General features: G+C 31.4%; 1 protein-coding gene across 7 annotated transcripts in view; it reads left to right on the forward strand.

Annotated features, from left to right (window-relative positions):
* Positions 1-912: 912 nt before the first annotated feature.
* LOC134683042 (uncharacterized) overlaps positions 913-19,084 on the forward strand; it is a 32,180-nt gene continuing 14,008 nt past the window's right edge. Inside the window, exon 1 of one of the 7 annotated variants that reach the window (XM_063542071.1) lies at positions 913-1,177. Coding sequence is in view for 1 of the 7 variants with exons in the window: in XM_063542064.1 (XP_063398134.1) it covers positions 18,969-19,041 (73 nt within the window). In the remaining 6 variants the exon portion in view is untranslated. The other 6 variants (XM_063542067.1, XM_063542066.1, XM_063542069.1 and 3 more) reach the window with 6 other exon arrangements.

Below are 19,084 nucleotides of genomic sequence, written 5' to 3' on the forward strand. Positions count from 1 at the left end.
TGCATCTTTTTTTTTATTATTGTTTTGGAGCCCGCTAGAGCACGACTCCGGTGTGGGATTATCTCGCGGTGTTATAAGACCCCTTTTGCCTTATGCTATTTTCTGCTCTTTGGTCGTGTTTTTGTCTCTTTGACACGTTCCCCATTTCCATTCACAGTTTTATCTTGTGCACAAAATGATATAGATATCGACATCTGCATAAGAATGTTAATTCTACAACTATACTCTTTAACAATATCATGCATCTTGTGGTTTAGACTGAAAATACATTTGGAAAGTTTTCAATTTTAGAGGTAAAATATCTAAAATAAAGTAGGGCTATAATATGAATATTTCTATACAAAACTTTGAATTTTAGCCGTATTTGACACAATTTTTGGGAATTTAGGATCCTCAATGCTCTTCAACTTTGTACTTGTTTTTATAGACATTTTGAGCGTCACTGGTGAGTCTTGTGTAGAAGAAACATGCGTCTGGCGTACTAAATTATAATCCTGGTACGGCTAAAGTGATAAAAGCAATATAATTGAGATGACCAACGATAATCTTTGTATAGCTATTTTACCTATGAAGACGTTTTATTTCATTGACAATGGGCACGTGCGCCCTTTGTGTCTAGCGATAATTTTTAATATCACTCTACTGTGCTGATAAAGGAGATTATCAGTTATTAAGATCAAAAGAAAATTGAGTAAAATAGCGATAATGATTTCTATTATGTGTTAAAACGCATATCATTACAATATACTCCCAGTGGTAATTCGATGACATTCATTGTAAAAAGGCCCTCTAAATTAACACCAATCTCAAGCATGTATCATTTTAACTCTTATTATATATGATATAGTATTGTCAACTAACTTTGCGTGTGTTATTCCTTAAATGGAATAATTCTAAATAAGGTCAGTTACCTAGCTATATTTGTTTCTGGATGTTTGCTAGCAAGTCTGTTAATTGAGAGAGAAATAAACGAGTATAAAAATATTGAACGATATGATTGTAAATGAAACAGTTATCCAACAAAGACAAAAGAACAAGGTTGAAAACATTTTCACTGGTTCGTACGTGGCACAGTGTATTCGTAATTCAATCCGGTTGGAGGTGTTTCGGAAGATACATTACGGTGAACGTGCACATCTAGTGAAATAAAAGCATACATTACTTTCTTGGAACATAGGTATGTATTTTCCAGTTTTTTTTTATAGTTGTGGGTGCTCTTTATTGTGTAAACATTTCTATATTAATGAATGATTCGTTAATAGAACAACAAAAATAAAAGTTAGAATACTGGCATATGTCATTTCATTTCAATGCTCTTTTTTTTGTGTTCTTGTTTGGCGATTGGAGCATGTTCTTACGATTATCATCACATATTACCGAGAAAAATTAATACTATCCACTTAAAAAGTAAATCTGATAATTTTTTTTTTTAATTAAATCTGATCTAAATTTACTATTCGTTCAGGGAAATGGGTTATGCATTAATTAGATCAACAAGTAGAGTCTGTCGTGATTCTGAATATAGCTTTTAGTAAAAATTTAAATCCACTGTGCTTTATTGGTGACTGCTAAAAAACTGTGAATGACGCTTTTTTTTGTATTGATCAAATTAAGAAAAAGGCGTCAAAATATTTATTTGTTATTTAATGCTACTTTTTGCTAATCCATTCGCAAAAAGTTTGCGGTTGATTTAACGGCGTTACACGAAATGAATGGCCTTATCGCTCAAACGAAATTACTTGAGGGAATCGAGTTCAAATTTATTTTTCTAATTTTCCACAAAAAGAAATATTGAAGCTAATCACAAATTATAACGTGTACTTAAATGTGTATTACATAATAAGTATTACTACACTTCCGAATTTGAACAGATCATGTACTAGATAAAAGTAGCTTCTAATTTATCGGTATAACTATTCGAGAAAAACATCTCATATATGTATTTAAGAATTGAATGCTTTTTTTTGTAAATTTATTGGGGTGTAAAAGCGTTGACCGAAGTACATTTTGTATGAAGCGCGGAAGCGCTTCATACTATAAATGTGCGCACGGTCAACGCTTTTACAACCCTATAAAATTACAAAAAAAGCATTCAATACTAATAATTACATTTTTACCTATAGGATCATAAAAGCAAGTTTTTATTTCATTTACCTGTGCACTCTATTGTGGGACCTCGTGTCATCATGTATGAAAAGTTGCATTGTGTAATGCAATTGATTACGGAATATCACGAGATTACTAGTTAGCCAATCAGAATAACGTATTATAATGAAACATACATTTACTGTAATTATTATCAAGTACCAAAAATGTCCAATCCGTTGGGTAAGATTCGTTTTATAAACAGTGTTTGCATATGTCTTTTACTAAACGAAAGCATTTATTGTAAGTGCGCATGCAGAACATATTAATTGTAAATGTCTATTAGTCCATGCTTTACACATTTGTATATCATACTTTCGTGGATTGAATCCATGCCATCCTTGCATGCTACAGGTAAAACAGATATTTTTTTAACACATTTGTATATCACACTTTCGTGGATTGAAGTCCATGCCATCCTTGCATGCTACAGGTGAAATAGATATTTTAATATAGACATGTTTCTGTAAAAAAGCTAAACGTTTGAAGCCAATCAAAATTGTATGCTCTAAATATAGATTTTCCATAGGATGTAGAAGGAAAAGTCATTTGCTGTTCATGATCTTATTAATGGGTTAGCTTCTGAAGTTTTATACAATTTATAATAAATATCATTAATTAGGCCGAAGTATATTGAGCAACTGGTGTTGTCTATAAACTTGGTTTAGTGTTGCCTTTTTGACGCGTTCGACTTTATTTGTTACGTTTTAAGATGTCGACTATCGAATCCTTAAGCTTTTAACATTCGAAAAATCAGTTTCAGTCAATGATACGTTTGATTTCAATGTTTATATCTTTTTTGCATTGTTCTCCTTATTTTAATTCCTCTTTTTGTATCTCGCATTACTTTAAAATTTACAATTTTTTACACGTACAATGGAATTTTTTTTAATAATTGTATTATATATCGAATTCGACCATTTTTTTAGTATCATTTTTTATTGTTCCTACCTACTTGATGCAACTCGTCCTGAACATGCATGAAATACTTGCCCCTGGACGTTAAGGAACTTACAATCAATCATTTAACATGTGATGTCACAAAAGAAAAATTACACTGCAAAATATTTAATATATTATTCATATTAATCTTAAAATAATTCTTTAGACGAAGAAGAATTAACATTACCTGAAGTATATATCTATAAATAGCATCGACATTTCACGAAAAAAAAACCTTTTTGTGAATGCTATTTTAAAATGTGTCACTATCTACGTCACACAACATTGTTTGCCCTGATTGCTTTACTCATAATTTTTCAGTGTGTCATTACAGATCTTTGTGTTCTTAAACAAATATGGGAGGAAACGGGTCTGTCACTTTGTGGTCTATTTTTATAGTAAAATATCAATTTATGTGTATAGCTCCCTACTCAAAAAGATGATTTTTCAAATAAAACTTTAAGTACATATTTAATTTTCTTTTAGATGAATGAAAAAAGAGACGTAAAAAATAGTATACGTGTATCAATTAAAATTTGCTTATTTAAGCTGTGATGTACGGCAGTGTTGATTTTATATCACTTTTTCCTACTCTAGTTAAATATTATCTTAAAATAGATTCTGAGATATGAATAGAAATTAGGATAAAGTTATAACTAGTTAAACATGTACATATTTGACTTGAGAAGACAATTCATCCATATGTGGTGGAATTGCATCTCAGTGGAATAAAAATAATACAACACCCGGGTTGTTATGATAAGACCCATGCAACGTCATGCGATTTAAAAATTAAGTGCTGAAAATAAACTTATTTCGAAGTAGTTTAGATTATACCTATATACAAAACTGAATAAAACAACAACCTTTTAAAATCAAATCCTTTGTTCCTGTTAGTAAATCTTAGTAACGAGCTAAAAGGATTGAGAAAATGTATGCTTTTTGGAGGATTTGGTACTTACTTACTGGTTATAATTAGGTGTTGAAAGGGTTCATTCAACCTATGCCAACATTTTGAAATTTAGGTATAAAATTGTATGAAAAAATGTTGGCATAGGTTGAATAATTTGTTACAGATAAAGTGTTATAAAAACATAAATTAATCAGGGGCTAATCAATTTACAACCAGTTTAAACCTACCGTTAAAGTATAAAGGTTTTACAAGTACAACACAAGTGAAAATGTAGTTATAATTGTGTTTGTTGAGGATCTCTTTTTTAAATAAGAACTAGCTAAAAATTAATATAATGAAATGATGAGGAAAAAGAAGAATTTTATGGATTTTTATTAAAGAAGCAAGCATCTTGTCATATTAAATATATATCAGTGTCATTCTCATAAATACATGTAATATAAAATATATGATCAAAAATATTAAGTTTTATATAAAATAGTTTTCTTTAAATACAATGGCATAATACACTATTGATACTCGTGTATTTAATAAGCACTGAATCATGTAAAATATCTATTATAAATGTTCACTATAAATTCTAACATATAGATAAATGAAGATGTGGTGTGAGTGACAATGATCAGACATGATCTCTCCATCCAAATAACATTTATAAAAGTTCGCCGCGATATAGCCTTTTTGTGCTAATGCGGCGTAAAGGAACAATCATTTATATAAAAAAAAAAAATAATAAAAAAAATTTAATCATTTATAAAAGTAAACCAGTATAGGTCAATTTCAAAGAGTATTTTTAATGCTTAAATATACTGACTGTAATTTACCTTTTATTAATTAATAATTGCTATAACAACACCTATTGTATTTTGTTTGTAGGCATAGATTGAATATGTTTTTATCAAATGTTGGCATAGGTTGAAGACACCGTTGAAAGACACTAATTACGACAATTCTTTCAAATCACCTATTGCAATACGTTTACAAAAGAATTTACTGGTGGTAATAACATTAACGGTACCAATTTTCCTGCACCAGATGCGCATAAATTGCTAGTTACATGTATGTTTCGATTTTTTATCATTTATTATATCTATGGACAAACTGCACATAAAGTTCCTTTTAAAAAATAATATCACCGCCCTTTGTATGCGTTTGAAGGAAACGGCATACATCATGTACAGAATGGCAAGACCCGATCATACCATTATTTTGATTTATTTATTTTATGAATAAACTTTTTTAAAATTTATAAAAAGTCAATATTAAATTAACTAAGAAATTTTCAAATTTATTCATGTTTTGATGAATGATTTGAAGACATCAGATTAATTTAAAAACAAATAACACTTAGGAGAAAAAATAAGGCAAAAGAGATGAAAAGCAAGCCAAACAATAAAGAGAAACAATACCGCCCCTGCTGCAGCTAGGACGTGACACAAACGCACTAAATGAACTCGAAAGTCTAATATTTTGAATTTAAGAAATTAAGTTTACGCAATCGTGTACTTGGCAATTTTGAATTCTAGAATGACCAGAATATATATAATATTTTCAAATACCTCCATTATGTGTGTAGCTTTTACATCATAAAACATAATATTTGTAGCCATTACTGTAACATCATAAAACAGGGATGACTTCATTGAGACACGTGACTTAGGAGATAACTGTAATTGTATTTTGAGCTCCGACGGCATCAACTGGGGATTTGATGGTCGCAAAATGAGTTAACTGGCGATGCGTCAGCGGAGACAGTAAACGGGTATTTGCGACCATTAAATCCCCAATTGATGCCGTCGGAGCTTAAAATACAATATTGGTATCTACATTCAAATGAAACTGACGAAAAACAACGTTAAAACATGTATTTAAAATCTGCCATATGCCGTCTGCGCTTGCCAATTGATGCCATGTAAATAAGTGACGTTATCCAATCAAAATGAACTTTACAAACGTTGTTGCATTAGAATTGTGATTGACTTCTGAGATGTTGTATGCCATTTATCACGTTATGTTTTGTTTCATTTCGCGTCTACAAAGGAAGTCATTTATCAAATAAACCAATTCTCACCACATGACAGATATCAATTACATAGGTACAAAATAACATAGGCTGAAAAGGGATAACCTTTTTTTAATATAGATTTCATTGTAGGCTGAATGTGGTTCCGACCATGCATTCTTTTTTTAAAAGGGGAATTGGGTGAGGGCCATTTTTTCAATGAATGGACCGGTGCGGTTAAAAATTAACGAAAAAATCTCTGAACAAATGGTAATTTAAAAGCAGCTTATGAATATCAATTACAGTCGCTAGACTCATTTGTCATTTAACCTGTAAAAGGGAAAAATCTTAAATTATTCAGAGTCCGCCCATATTCTACAGTGTTTCCAATTGTTATTAGTGATTTGTATGTGTTCTGTTGTCTTACATATGATATTTGTTATTAAAAGTAAGCAGTCCCATCATATTGATAATGCTTAGATACACAATATCATGTAGTCTTTCTATTAGAGTACTTCTTCGTCGTAAATAAACAGTTGTTTGTCAATATGGTGATTTGTTTACTTTAAAAATATTTATTTATAGTGGATTGGGAAACAAGTTATTGCAACTTATATTAAATAAAATAATGTGGGACAATCAGAACTTTTCATGTGGGACAATCAGAACTCTAAAATTTTAAAAAGTGGGACAATCGGGAATAAACCGCGACATTAGCCTACTTTTTTTCGAAATCTACAATGATGTATTTAACGTGAAAGAAATATGGCTTATCAGAACTGAAAATGTTAACGGGGTTTAAGCGAATCTAACATTTGTATAAATTGAAAGATAGCTTGTACTTGCTATCGCGAAATTGAATTCTTTCAACGTAGTACGCTAGAAAAAAAGATTTATATGAATTCAGTTCTTTCAAGAGAATACGTTACCCCAGTTTTTGGTGGGGTTCATGCTGCTTATTTTTTAGTTTTCTATGTTGTGTCATATGCACTATTGTTTGTCTGTTTGTCTTTTTTCATTTTAAGCCATGGCGTTGTCAGTTTATTTTCGATTTATGAGTTTGACTGTTTCTCTGGTATCTTTCGTCCCTCTTTTAAGTAAGTCTTGTGTGGCTTTTATCAATAACATAATTGTGAAACACGCACAAAATTATTAACAATATTCTGTGGGTAAAAATCGTTGTATATACATGTAGATGTAGCAAGATGTGGTTTGAGTGCCAATGACGGTTATAGCAAGTATATTCAACTATTGTATACAATGAATCCGTTTTATTTTAGTTTTATTCACTGAATTAGTTCTACTTCATAATAATTCTTCAGATACAGGGGTTTATATCCTTGTACTATAATTGGTTCTAAAATCTTGTTGTCTCATTTACAATCATACATGTACCACATTTTATTATTCTTATATTCATACAAAGCGTTAGGTCTATAATAAGAGGATAGCATATGCTAAAAGTATACTCTTATTTAGAAATATTAAGTCTAGCTAATACCGATATGTCAATAACTGTAATTGGATATCAAGCATTTATCATATTTTACCCATAAAACAACGTCAATTGCTGAAAGACCCCGCCTAATTTTTTGAAACTTACCCTTTTGAATAAACCATTAAAATACCTTGGTGTGAAGTCGATACACCCAATATGGCTAACACCCTCATTTGTGTATCAAATACTCATGAGGGTGTTAAAGGGTTATTTTCGTGCAACGTGTTTTGCCATTCTTATATCACGTGCAGCCGTGAAAAAGGTTCGTTATTCACCGTTTTTCGTGAAATCGGTAAAAAGGTCATCGTGCAAGACATTTTTAATTGTTCTTCCATCGTGAATTGGCAATTTTATTTCGCGTTCTTCAGTGCAGATACCCCCCCTTTTGTACGCCCCTCACTTATCCTTACTGATCAAACATTAAACAAAATTGTACTAGAATATTTTTTTCCATTTACACAATATTACGAAGAACACGTGCAATGCCACAAGATATGCTACATGCTAGACAGGAATCCAATTTCTATGTAGGTTTGAGACTATCCCAAATGTAATACGAGTACTCGCTTCGTGTACGTTAGAGTATTGACTAAAGTTTCGTTTGTCAACTAATATGGCCACCTCAATTATAAACCTGAAATAAGGGCCAACAACATTATTAAGCAATGACATGTTGTGGGGTCATTGTCCTTCTGTCCATTATGCATTTTGATCCCCATTTTAAAGGACACATCTCGTATAAAGTCAGTTTTCTTTAGTTCCGAATGCAACCTTTTTTTAAGTTTTCATTTGAGTGAGGTTTATTATAAAGAGGTTCAAGACTTGGTGCTTTAGTCGTATGTCGATTACCCTTTTATTTGCACGAAAAATGATTTCAAACTACCATATGCGTAACGTTCCCTATATATAGTCCGAGATTACTCTGACGTCCGACGTCTATTTTGCCAGACAAGCTGGTGCGTCCCACGGCCCCATCTTGTCTGGCAAAACAGCCGTCGGACGTCAGAGTAATCTCGGTCTACCTATATATTGTTATTCTATATAAAAATAAGATGATGTGGCATGTTCGCCATTCACACAATAATCGACCAATGACCAAAACGACAAAGAAGTTAACAGCTATAGGACATCGTATGGCCTTAAACAATGAGCAATTACTTTATATAAAATAATATGGAAGATGACTATATGGGGCTTTTTACTTTAAATTTAATCAGTTTATTTTTTATCAAAGAGTTTTAAATATAATACGGTTCATTTCGTGGAACAATATTTGAATTAGTGATTACGATGGATTGGCATTTAACGTCCAGTGACAAACATTGCAAATCATTACGTGTATATCCAGACAAGAGCACTTTATGAAATGCATATGAGCCATGCTTTGTACATGGCAGACACGTTTGCTGTTTTTTTTTCTCTCCATGGAATCCTAACATGTAACACGAACTGGACACATTTCCCCAATCCTATCAGTCTTTGCTCTTACTCATGAATGTTGCAAACTTAGAGGTTTTAAATTCATCGAACCAGTTTTCAAAGTCATTAAACTCGGGATTATATCAAATTTCGATATTTGACACAAAGACATCGAGTCTCATTAATTTCATTTCAAAAAGATCAATTGTTTCATATTTCTATGTAAATTTCCATTGGCTATGATTATTAAGATACAAACCCAACGTGAGGTTAAACATTTTCTAGGAAGACAAGTGTAAATAATATCTTTCTGTCGAGGAAATTAATTTCTTCTGTATTACATAAAAGAACAACGAACGTTGGTGATAAATTAGACAATAACAGTTCCATCCCACACCTGTCTTCAGCGATTTGATCGTGATAAAAAAAAAACGTTTCGATGACTTGAAAATACGAACCAACCAGATACTCTGTCTCTTTTGAATGTTTTAAGCGCTAACGCAAGCACGCGATTTAATATCAGGTAAGAACCACTATTTCATTATTGACTTGCTTAGTATAGTGACATGTACACAGTTGTAATTTAACATGAAAGAGCGATTTTTATTCAAACAAAGAAAAAGGTAAGAAAATAATTATGATTTTTATTATTTGAAATTAAAAAAAAAAATAGTACTGATATTTGCGTTTTGGATTTAAAAAAAAAATCTTTTATCATTTTAAGCTCTCTTAAAAAAAGTAATCAGCAGATTTGCACATCTTTATTTTTTACATTAATGTAAAATTTTTACAAACGGAAGTTTCTGGAAAGACATTTATCAAAATTATAAACATATTTAAAACCAATTGAAACCCAATCGCAAGAATTAAAAATAATAAATCAAATTATATATAATCAGTGTTGGATGTTTAACGTTATCAAGTAATATTCAGAAATATATATATTCCTTAATTCTATTATTTTCTCCCACATTTTATAAATCAAAACTGTTACATTTTCGTTAATATTATATTCTTGGTAAAATATACAACACTATATTGATATTAATTTAAAAACAAGAATCATAAGGAAGCTAATGAGTTCACTAAAAGATCGCCGTAACGTTTACGTCGAATGCGGTTGACATTTCAAATCCTTATTATAGGAAATATATCATTAAACACTGCAAGAATTCTTAACAAGTTGTGCCAGTGCTTTTTCGACATCACCTTGTACAGAAAAGCGTCTTCGAAAGCTTGACATTTATATAGTGTTGTTTTTTATTAACTACAGGTCGTGAGACTGCAAGAATGCATTTTTCTTGGAGATATTATTTTAAAAAAGTACTCGTCTAATATGTAGAACTGATGATTTCTGGGGAAAAGATTATTTAGAAAATTGGCCATTAGGTTTACAGTTTTTTGGAGGCAGATAATTCCCCGGCTTTAGTAATGAACTTTTTACTTGTTTAGTTGGGCTTCCGTAAATATGTTGCAGTTCTCTATACTTCAAGATAGTCGTCTCATTGACAAGCGTATCAGATCTCCATATTTTTATATTAACCATGCATACTGAAAGTGCCTGCCCGAATTCTGTTACCTGTAATTCAGCGGGTTGAATTGTCGTGTGTTACTGTAAATCATATTTGTCTTTTGTTTATTATTTTGTACATACATGTAAACCAGGCCATTAGTTTTCTCGTTTAAATTGTTGTATATGACTTTGTGTCAATCAGGACCTTTTTAAGATTGCTATGAGGTAGATTTTACATTGTTGGAGGGCGTACGGGGACCTATAGTACACTGCTTACGTTTGCGTCATTTGGACCATATAAAACCAGGACTACGTCTCTGAATCTAATTGCTAAGTAGATCTATCCACGACGTATTACAATTACAACATATCGCACTATTTCTTTGACCAGAATAAGTACGATACCAAAACAACTTAATTTGTTTGCACAATCGGACCATAAGGATGAACCTTGCTATAGGGTTGGTAGGATAAGAAATTACAGAAAAAGAGAGACAAAATATACCAAAGTGAAATTCAAACCTACAAGTCGAAAATAAACTGACAACGGTATGGCAAAACCAATTAAGGATCAAAACACAAATAACAGTATAAAACACAACAAAGAAAACTGATCAAACAAGACAACATCCGCCAAAAACCAGGGGGTCCTTTGGTATATCTATATAAGTGTGTGTTGACTGAGGTTACGTTTGAAACACACGTACATGTAGTATTCGTTGAAGAAATATTTTCACCAACTCCCATGTATAAATCCTATTCGGAAACTGATATCTTTATTTTGAAGCCAGTATGAAACCGATTACCTAATACTTAATTGACCCGAGTGATAATTATACCGAATTGTTGTTTCGAATAAACTTTGGTATTTATATTTATTGCTCTTCGTTCGACTGGCAATAATTACAAAACAATATGATTAACAATTCTTAATAATAATGTAATCTATAGTTTCTTCCATTGATCTAAAGTGCATTGACAGGTATTACCTATAGGAAAGAATAATGCTTCATCTAATATTGTATGGTTTTACAATAGTAGAATAGAAATGCGATTAATTCGACAGAAATGACTTCAGACGCTAAATTAATGCTGATGCACGGGGGTTCACTTTGTTCACGAGCTCATTGCACTCGACGTATATAGATATTCATTATGGTGTTTGAATACTCAATAATTTAATGACTGCTGTTTTAGGACTCTTTTTCCAGATGCATAAATAAATTGAACCGGAAATTACTGTCGTAGATGTTGAAGGTTTTTTCGCATTGTAGAACCCTTTTAAAAACCATTTCATTTGAAAGTGTATGCTTTGGACTGACAGTGAATTTTTAGAATACACCTTGATGTTGAACGTGCATTTGTTATTCTTAAATGGTTCTACTAGCACAATTTGAAACCAGAAAACGATTAGTGAACTTAGCAAGATAAACTTGAACAGTAATGAGTGCAGTATCCAGGATAGCACTGAACAAAGAGTTCTTCATGATAAAAATCAAAGTCAACCAAACAAAAGTTTTACGGACGACACCATAATTTGGTTGATCGTTATGGTATTCCTGTGTCAAAGATAACATAAATAAGCTCCATGTTATCTAACCTTAACCCTGCCCTTGCTGTCCTCATTTACGACTATTACGGGACGATAGCGAGATATAATCGCAACATGACGGGTGCCATGCACAAGTGGAGAAGGACATAGTCACATCATTTAAGGCTCCTAACATCTGATTTCATTCAGATTAATGGCGAATATATTTCTGTTGCTCAATTTTCGCTTTTCTTAAAGTGTTCCTCATATTGTGTTACTTGTTTTTTTCCCCTCGTCATTGTGATGTCTTTATCCTTTTTTATTCCGTTATCTATCATTTTATTTGAACTATCGGAACTAGAAATGTCATGTAATACAAAACAGCAACTAGTGCTACTTTAATGACTTGAAATAACGAGTTTATTTGCCACAAACTTTATTGAAACTATCCCATTTATAGCGCTCATCTAATCGTTCCTTGATAAATTGCATCACTAATACTATTATTCTTGCCAAAGAATAAATAAATACGTCAAAATAAAAAAAAAGTGTTCAATTTTAAAAATCAACGCTCTCGTGTCATCGGCGGTCCTTTAAGAGTGAAATTATTCTGATCTCTAGTTTTCTCTAATATCTCATATGGGGTCAAGGACGTCTGAAATGAGCTGTCCTTGACCTTTATATTCTCTTCCACTAATCACGATTTCATTAATTAGTAGATTTAGAAGCAATCGTTTGTGATGCATTTAGGTCATTGCTAATTCCACAGATAACTTCATAATACAGAAGGGAGACAATTGACCTAAGTTGAGAGTTTAATAGACTGCATTGAGGAAACCTCAAATCCCATAGAATTATATAAACTTTAATTTGCTGCTTTGTATGCAAATGATTCGTATAAAAAAAAAGTAAATGGCTATTTATTAATTACAAATAGATTACGGATTAGACGCTGTTTATTCAGAAACTTTAAAATCGAGATGTGCAGCATATGTGCCAATTACAATTACAATCTCATTAGATGATTTGGATAATTGTATTGTGAGCCATCAAGTAACAAAACCGACTTTGTCTTTTGGTATAACACAAATCAGGATAATATTGATTCAATTTGTTCTTTATGAATTGCCATTTTTTTGGTAATTTTATTGGGAAGTAAAAGCGTTGACCGAAGACCATGTTGTATAAACAATAACTGCGTATGCTAAAACAATAAAAATAAGTTGTTACGTATACAATTGTTTTGTGGGTGTTTTCCTATGCATTGATATGTACATGTAAAAAATGTAGTTGTCATGAGAAGAAGTGTTGTCATGCATGTTAATTGATTTTTATTGAGAAATACAATTTGTTATTGGAAAGCCTAGCGAATGCATTCAGCCAATCAAAAGTGCAGATACGCATGAAACATATATGTAATTTGATCATACGGTAACTAACAAACAAATAATGATTATGATGAGGATTTTCAATTATTTTAAATGCAACTAAAATCATTGACACTTTAATAGTTAACTGTGCTGATATCCACAGAAATTTCTTAAAAGGTTTGTTTGTTAAATTTATGGTTTATTACTAGCAGTAAAGAAAGTTTGGGACCGGTTTAAATCTTGACATCATATATACGTATTGATACATGTCTTATATTTTAAGTATTTGTTACTATATTCATATGTAAGCTGAAAACGTTAAATATTTAGACAACAAATATCTTTGACGTATTGTAATGCCTTTATTTTTACATTGACGTACAATATATAAATCTTTTTTGTTCTTCTGAACATGATTTATTTGTTTTCCTCCTTTACTTATTATTGCAGTTTAATATCTTATAGATCTATCTGTGCGTATTACACCCAGACGGATATATTGTTATTCATCTATGGTATTACCAGGGAGTAATTGGCGATTTCCACAATATACTACGAATAACAAAGGAAAACTATATACAGTTAAATTTTCATTTAGTAGTAACTGCTCTGAATTGTTTTAAGAGTGGCAATACGATTGATATTGTTGATTTCTATTTGGCAGAAGACTATCGGGTTACAATTCAGAATCTTGATTAAATTTTGTCTTATGATTACCGTCATGTACTTTCAGGCTTCGTAGAATCGTTGACCTTTTTATATTACCACTTTTTCGCTTGATAATTTAAAGAATAATGATACTTCAATGAAACATTAAGTGGATTGCAAGCATGGAACTAAAACAAAAGGGTTGTCAGCTCGACTTCTCCTGAACCCAAAGATAAAGAAGAACAATACATTTAGCGGGTGTATTAGTGCCACGGGGGGTGGGGGTAACTTCCTTTTATTTGGTATACGGGGATGTGCCAAAAATATGGGTCATAATTTTGCGAGATTTTATATAAAATGACCCTCCTTTTTAATGACATCCTATCATCCTATATTAAAATGCATTTACGTTTGATAACTGTATATTGATTTGGGGTATGATCTACATATCATATATAAATATGTTATTGAGAATCTTACATTATTAATGGTCAATTATTATATTAAATTAAATCAATTCATTTGAAAGTTCACCTTATTTATGAATTATGAGTGATGGTTCTTATATAAGCATGGGTCATATTTTAAATATTGTATATAAGTATAGGTCATTCTTTCTTAAATATTTATATAACTATAGGTACTGAATTTTAGTGAATGTTATATTAAAATGGGTACGTTTTTTGAGGCAAAAATGGCACACTCCTACCAAAAAAATATAAATGTGGTCACTTTGGGTCTTCTTCTGTAAAATCCTTGTAAAAGGAGGGCGTCCGAGTCGCTGTACAGGATATACATGTACATAGCCACGTCCTGCTAGAATTGGGACGTTTATTTCCATGCCTCTTGTGATACAGTGCCACCCTCTGTGCACGTTAATAACCGTTGAAACAAGGGTCATTGAGGGGTCTGTTGGTAGCCAGTTACATAGCAAATTTCATGTCTCTATTCAAAATACACCTGTTCTCGAGTGGCAGTCCATTTTTTTGTCGAGCTTCATCCCGAACCGGCTCTATTACATTATTATTATTATTACATCTATTATTAATTTATTCTCGTCTTACATTGTAATTGACCATGTTCACGCATGTAATGATTGCCACTGGACGTTAAGCAACCAATAATCAATCAGTCAATTAAAAATGAATTGATATGTTTTCTTCAAATTCGAATATAATATGATAAGAATATGTGGTATGAGTACTAATGATACAACTATCCATCTTAGTCAAAGTGTATAAAAAGTTAACAACTATATGTTATATGCATCGTCTATTTTGTGTCCGGCATTATTCAAGCAAATGATAATTTTCTAATTACTGTTAATGCCATAGTTCATTTTTGGGCCTGTCTTCATGGACGAATGTAAAATTTTATGAAAATCGTGACAACAAATGGAATACGTATGCATGTATTTTATATTTCAACATAACATGTGTAAATCGATACAAGTTACTTCTTCTTGTGACAATAACCTTTGTTATGAAGTTTTTAGTTTTTAAATTGTATAAATCATGGGAAACCGCAATCAGATAAAACGCTATTTAAAACTAACCACAAGATGAGAAACAACAATAAGATACAATTTCATTTAAAACTACTAGTAACCACAAGATGAGAAACAACAATAAGATTAAATTCCATTTAAAAAAAAACCACAAGATGAGAAACAACAATAAGGTAAAACTCTATTCAAAATTAACCACAAGATGAGAAACAAAAATAAGGTAAAACTCTATTTAAAACTAACCACAAGATGAGAAACAACAATCAGATATATCTCTATAAGAGCTTAATTGAGTTACATGCACCAATAGGTACACACAAGCTAATAGTACTCTTAGAGGTCATCAGGTATGTAAGATGAAAACTACAATATATGTTCACGGCCGACTTATATAAAAAAAGAAGATGTGGTATGATTGCCAATTAGACAACTATCCACAAAAGACCAAAATGACACAGACATTAACAACTATAGGTCACCGTACGGCCTTCAACAATGAGCAAAGCCCATACCGCATAGTCAGCTATAAAAGGCTCCGATAAGACAATGTAAAACAATTTGAAATATGTAAATACATGTAGCTTGATTCTTTAGACTGGACTATGGTACCTACACAAAGACTGTGTTTACGATTTTTCGTGTAAAATGGAAATTTCTACTAACATTTTATCTACTTAAAGAAATTTCGTCGAAGATGGCAGCATAAATATTTAAAGATAATTTTTATCGTAATGTCTTTATTTATTCTTTTATTTTCTAAATAATATCATAAATTTTATAAAGCAGACGATTGAGCATATTAGTTTCACTTTCATTTTAATCAATTTTAAAACTCGTCAGAAACTAAGTTAAGTCATACTCCCTCCGATAATTGTTTTGAAATGTATTTTATATAAACCTAATTGCTATGACAGCGTATTGAAATTTCGATCGTAATTGGTGTTATTTGTATAAATTTTATCTCATTGAAAATTTTCAATGTAATAATTGGTTTTAGATACATTTTCATGTAAAATTGGTTTTAGATACATTTTCATGTAAAATTGGTGCACACGAATTCAATTTTAACTAAAGTTTCTACCAAAAACATATGGTTACATATAGCATATGCAGCACATATTTATAGATTATCGTTGATCATCTCAACGAGATTGATTTTCTCGCTTGAGCTGGTACAGCGAAAGTGAGAAAAGCAATCGAGTTGAGATGACCAAGGATAATCTATTTATCGCTATTTTACCTATGACGACGTTGTCAATTTCATCATGTTCATGTCAATTTCGTTAGCAACGCCACGTGGCCTCCTTAGTTTCTAGTGATAATTATTCCATCTCAAGCGAGAAGCATGATATGAAAATTATCACAAAAAAAGATCAAACGAAAAATGCACAAAATAGCGATAATAACAGTTTAAAGACAGAAATAAAAAATGAATACTAACAAAAAGTAAAATCATAAAAAAATACTAAACTCCGAGGAAAATTCAAAACGGAAAGTATCTGATCAAATGGCAAAATCAAAAGCTTAAACACTTCAAACGAATGGATACCAACTAACATATTGCTGACTTGGTACATGCATTTGTTAATGTACAACATTGTGGATTGAACCTGGTTTTGTAGCTAGCTAAACCTCTCACTCGTGAGATCAAATCAAATTTTATCGTTCCTTATTGAAAGTCACATTCAACTCACGTAAGTGAAATCTCACTGTGACGAATTGTGAAGACACTGGGTTAGTGTATATTTTGATTATCAAAGTTTTTATGTACAATCGAAAGAAGAAAAAAAACTATGCCGTTGTATTTTCACTTCGGAAAGTTCATCTGATCTCGTATTGGGAATTTATATGGGGCATTATAAATGAAAGCAAAGACTTGATGGGAAAACGATCATGATCATGGATGTGTAGATCAAATAAAAGATGATTGAATTATATAACCCATACATTTCAGAATGGAAATGGGGAATGTGTCAAAGAGACAACACCCGACCATAGAGCAGACAACAGCCGAAGGCCACCACCGGGTCCTCATTGCATATTAGATATCATATTACTGTAGCAAGTAAAAAGACGCTGATCAAAATTATTATAAGCTATCAAAAGAAAAAGGATTTAAAATGGGTCACGCTAAGGGTCATTCGTCCATTGTTCTACATAATACCTTTCAATTTGACATTATAGATTTAAATGTATATATATTATTGATAACGTATTTATATCACATTTGTAACTATATTAAGGGCACTGACACATATGTATATAAATTCTTTGTTTGTAATATTAACTATACGTCATTTTGACATGCATGTTACTCAAAGTGTGTTCAGAATAGATTCTGTCGGTTCTGTAAGCTGATGGTTCTATAGACGTGATTGTTCTGTAGGCTGATGTGGACAAGCTTTCTGGTATTATATTATATAAAACGATTTCTAGGAGGCTAATTTGTGTTTATGGAAATAGAAGTTAAAACAGATCTTTTTATCTATAAGACAGTAGGCATAACATAGACGTGAGTTTATAAAAGCAGTTAGGATTATAATTTTTTTTTAAATCGGGATCATGCTAAATTGACCATTGAAGTCACACAGATTTACTAACCCTTGTTTAAAAATACCATTGTAAACTTGTTTAATATAAGATAAATAACACTAGAGCATAGTTGTTTCTATTGTCAACATTTGTTTCGTATATAATACACGCGAAACCTAGCTTCGTAGAACTCTGGTCGGTTTAATAGGGTAATGAAACACGTTTTGAATATTAGCCTTATATCATGAGCAAGGGTGTTGACAAGTACAATCTTGTTCGGTAATTTTTAATCAAATGACGAAAAGGTATTTAAGAATTCCATGTCCACGTAGGCTTATTCTAGTGTAAAGTAAATGTTTTCCACAAGTTTCCTGGCTATGCATTTACTACAACGTATCTGTATGGGAAAATAGAGATAGCTCTTGTGTTTTCATTGTCAGTACTACCAATTGCTTCGTTGTTTTTCCAGTTGTATTTCATTCATAATGATGTCCTTGTAAGGTACATGTAATCTTCAAGTCTCCGTGTATTCATATTATCAAGTAAACTAAAGTTATCATAATACTAGTTGTTACAATATAAATATAATGGTGGGTGAATATTGAGGAGAAAGTACTGTGATGTATCTTTTAATATATTATGTTCAAGTCAGAATTAATGAACGCTTTATTTAATTTGTAGTTGATGTAGTCCAGCGTTTGATTTTGTCAAGATCATCCCGTGATAGACTTTCCCCTTTAATCAAGAAGTTCGTTTTTTTTATTTTCATTTTTTATATACAAGTCGACGTTATACAAACAGAACAATACCAGAGTGGAGAACACTTGTGATATCACTTGTACATTGTATAAATACACTTTATGTTGTATAAATAGCTTAAATGCTTTATTCATAAATATTTGCAGTACTGTGTGAAAAATATTTTGATTTGTTTTCGATTTTTATGTTATGCTCATATTGTTTGAACATGTCGGATTAAAATTGTGTTTTTGCCAAAGAGAGATGCTCGATGATAAAATAGGTACTAATCTCGGAGTATTGGACTATTTGATTTCATTTGCTTG

Source organism: Mytilus trossulus, chromosome 9 (genome assembly GCF_036588685.1).
Source record: "Mytilus trossulus isolate FHL-02 chromosome 9, PNRI_Mtr1.1.1.hap1, whole genome shotgun sequence".
In the NCBI taxonomy this organism is placed as follows: domain Eukaryota; kingdom Metazoa; phylum Mollusca; class Bivalvia; order Mytilida; family Mytilidae; genus Mytilus; species Mytilus trossulus.